The sequence below is a fragment of the Sprattus sprattus genome, assembly GCF_963457725.1.
Source record: "Sprattus sprattus genome assembly, chromosome: 4".
Classification (NCBI taxonomy): domain Eukaryota; kingdom Metazoa; phylum Chordata; class Actinopteri; order Clupeiformes; family Clupeidae; genus Sprattus; species Sprattus sprattus.
In genome coordinates, this window is record NC_137923.1 from 9587378 (window position 1) to 9590625 (window position 3248).

Sequence of the window (3248 nt, forward strand, 5' to 3'; positions counted from 1 at the left end):
CCAGAGGGAGATAAGTGTATAATATGTTCAGTATAGCTCATGTAGGTATGTTATCTGTTTAGTATCTGTTTACTATGTGTATTTATGTTTAGTATCTATATTGTATATTTATTGTTTATCTAGTAGGTCTACTACTTTGTCTTTTCATATGTTTATCTTATGTTCATCATTGTAAATAACATTGTCCACAAAGGCAAAATAAATAAAAGCACATATTTATTGTATTTCACAAACATCAAAACCACAATACTACATTTCAGATATATTCAACCACAACAATACTACAATGTAAATGTTCAATATTCGATTTGGAGTTTTCCAAGCCTGATTGTTCCTCCATATAACATGGAAGTCAGTGACATCTAACATTTTCTTTACATAAAATTACACTGCAGGTGTCTTTCATTAGCAGGAGGGTCCATTCCTGGCACAGAAGAATGCGCGGGATGTTCCACAGTTGTTGTTTGACCAGCCACCTACAAACCATACAAAGGCAAAACTTAAGACTCCCAGAAAAAGTGACAAGCTGTATCTACATAACTTTCAGAATAAGAAACTTACTATTGGAATTCAGGTGCAAGCAAGGATAACTTGACACACTGTTCTGTGTCCACCAGTTGGTGTAATAGAATCCAGCTCTGTCAATCCACATCCAGGCTCCCTGAAATACAGAAACAAAGTACAGCACTTAGGTGGTGTGATCATAACAACAGCTGTGGTTCCTCATTGTATGCTCAAATTCATTTGAGAAGACATTAAAGTTTTTGGATGGAGACTGTTTTAAAAAAGTCACAGCTATGATGCTGTTACTCAGTAAGGTCAAATCGAGACACTTCTCCTGACCTGGAAATAGAAACCTCCGATCCAAGCTGTTGATTGGCCTGAAAGTCTAGCCAGACTCTGCAGGAAGTTGTATTCATCAGGAGACTGCACAGAGGCCAGACTGCCTTGCTGCCCCACACAATACCTCTGGAGAGAGAGAGAAAGAGAGAGAGAGAGAGAGCGAGGGAGAGAGAGAGAGGAAGAAAAAGAAAAAGGAAGAGAGTAATGTTACATAGGAGAAACAGAGTATGTAAAAGAGAAGCTTCATCATTTTCATTTTCTGATCAAACTGGCAAGTTTTTTTTTATATCACCCATCATATTTAGGGGTCACTGCATTGTGTTAATCCAATGGTGAAGCACCTCCTCTCCCCCTTCAAATGCGGTCGTTGTGCCTTACCTCAGCAGTGAGCCAGTTCATCCTGGAGGTCACCATCAAAAAGCAGCGGGAACCAAGTCTGAACCAGCCAGGAGGACACAGGGACATCCGATCTACAACATCTACAACACAAGCACAGCTACTTCAATGTCCCAGAAAGGTTCAACCTTGACCTCATCATATATATTTATTTACATTAACTGACCAAGATTAAGAGCTTGAACATCTTCAGTTACTTCTTCCATGGCCTCAACTGAAAAGGGCATAATTATACAGTTATTCTGACCATTCCCGAAATTTTATGAAGTAAAAATGGCAGACCAGTGTGTCATTCCATTTATGTCCAACACTGACAAAAAAAGACAAAAAATAATTATTTCACATATTTCACACTGACCAGGAAGCAGATGTTCTTGAACTCCAGTCTCTGCAACCTCAGCTAGGATAAACAAAACATGTTGCATTAATATCGCGAAACATCTATCTGTTACTTTTTCACTTTCATCGCCACCAGCTAATATCGTTATGCAGATCACTTTCATACCTGCTGACAGAGGGCCCTCCACCATAGTCTCTACCTCTACAGCCTCCTCTGAGAAAGAAAAAACAGAACTATCAGTCTATCATTAGAAACATTTACCCATGGATATAGTATGACATGAGTTCTTTCTTTGAGATGCCAAATAACAGTTGTCAATAGAGTTGTCAAACTGTGAACTTGAAGGAGTTTTTCTAGGGCCTTAACCACCACCCACCTTGAATCATGTTCTCTTCACCTAGAGACTCTACGACATCTGCTGCAGAGATAAGCACAAAAACAATAAATTACACCACAGTGTTCACAGGTTTTTGCCGAATTAGAAACATTTAAAAATATGAATATCCAGACATTAACATATAGGTTTATTCACAAGATGAGGTAGTGCATCATGTGTCACTGTCTGAGTAAAGAGTGTACTTACCAGGTGCAGCATGGGTAACAGCAGAGTACATACAGAGAAGAGCCGCCAGTATGAGAACCTTCATGTTGATTTGTGTAAATTCTTCTTCCTCAGTGGAATCTAAAGATAAAAAATGGTAACATTTATTAGATCGTTGAAGTTTTTTCAGAGTGTATGAATAGAGAGAAGCATGATTTGTACCTGTTGTAGATGAGTGTCAAGCACACCTGTTCAGGTAAAGTAAACTGCAGTGATGAGCAGAGCGTTTGGTCTGCTTTTTATACCATTCTGAGACACGTGCCGGAGGAAGCAGGAACCTATTTCAGTTTAATTTATCAACTGTTGTAAATGTTATCAGACAAAACTTGCCAGAAAACTTCAAGCATGGGAGAACACCCAAACAAGCAACGCAGTAAAATAATAAACTTTCTAATCATATTTTGTTTTTCTTTCAGCCCTGAACGTGATCATAGCAATAAATGAAGTTCAAAGGGGATACACAAACACTTCCCGAATGTGGACTAATTTTAATACGCTTACTTCCTTATTGTTGTTTCTTAAGTTAGGGGTGAACGGCATAGTGAAAGACTTTGGAGCCGATGTAAGATGATAATTATTCCCAACTTTTCCAGATAAGAGCTGTTGTATAATATATCCTACCCAAGTCCAACTCTCTCTAGCATATTCATTGCTGTGGATGTCACAGGCTGTTACAGGTGTTTCTTTTTCACAATTTTTTTACATTCAGGAATTCCCAACTATATTTAAAAAAACTCAAACATATTTTTTGTGTTTTTATTTTTATTCTGCTTTTCCCATTGGATGTATCTGTATGGCCAAATTGTCTACATCCTCAGAAAACTGTCAATTCTTAATGGTGTGTATCACACACACAGTGCACATATGCAGTGCTGGCACCCTAACAAATACACCCTAAAGAGAGCAGGAACACCCAGAATCAGACAGAAGGAGGAACAACTGGGTACGATTGGCAGAGGACATTAGCTTTTATTTAAGCAAAAAAAACAATAATACTGTAATAATAATTTCCACCTTTCCACTTTTGTTAATAATCATTTTGTTCCAGAAAAGAAGAACACATGTGTG

At 38.1% G+C, this 3248-nt stretch overlaps 1 protein-coding gene across 1 annotated transcript; it reads right to left on the reverse strand.

The window, feature by feature from the left end:
• Window positions 1-405: 405 nt before the first annotated feature.
• Window positions 406-2226, reverse strand: LOC308364612 (galactose-specific lectin nattectin-like; the record flags this gene model as incomplete). Its single annotated transcript, XM_080837797.1, has 9 exons — window positions 406-476; window positions 562-661; window positions 844-969; window positions 1222-1322; window positions 1406-1453; window positions 1598-1639; window positions 1745-1792; window positions 1956-1997; window positions 2163-2226. The coding sequence occupies 9 exons, from the start codon at window positions 2224-2226 to the stop codon at window positions 406-408; spliced, it is 642 nt and encodes a 213-aa protein (XP_080693923.1).
• Window positions 2227-3248: the final 1022 nt, after the last annotated feature.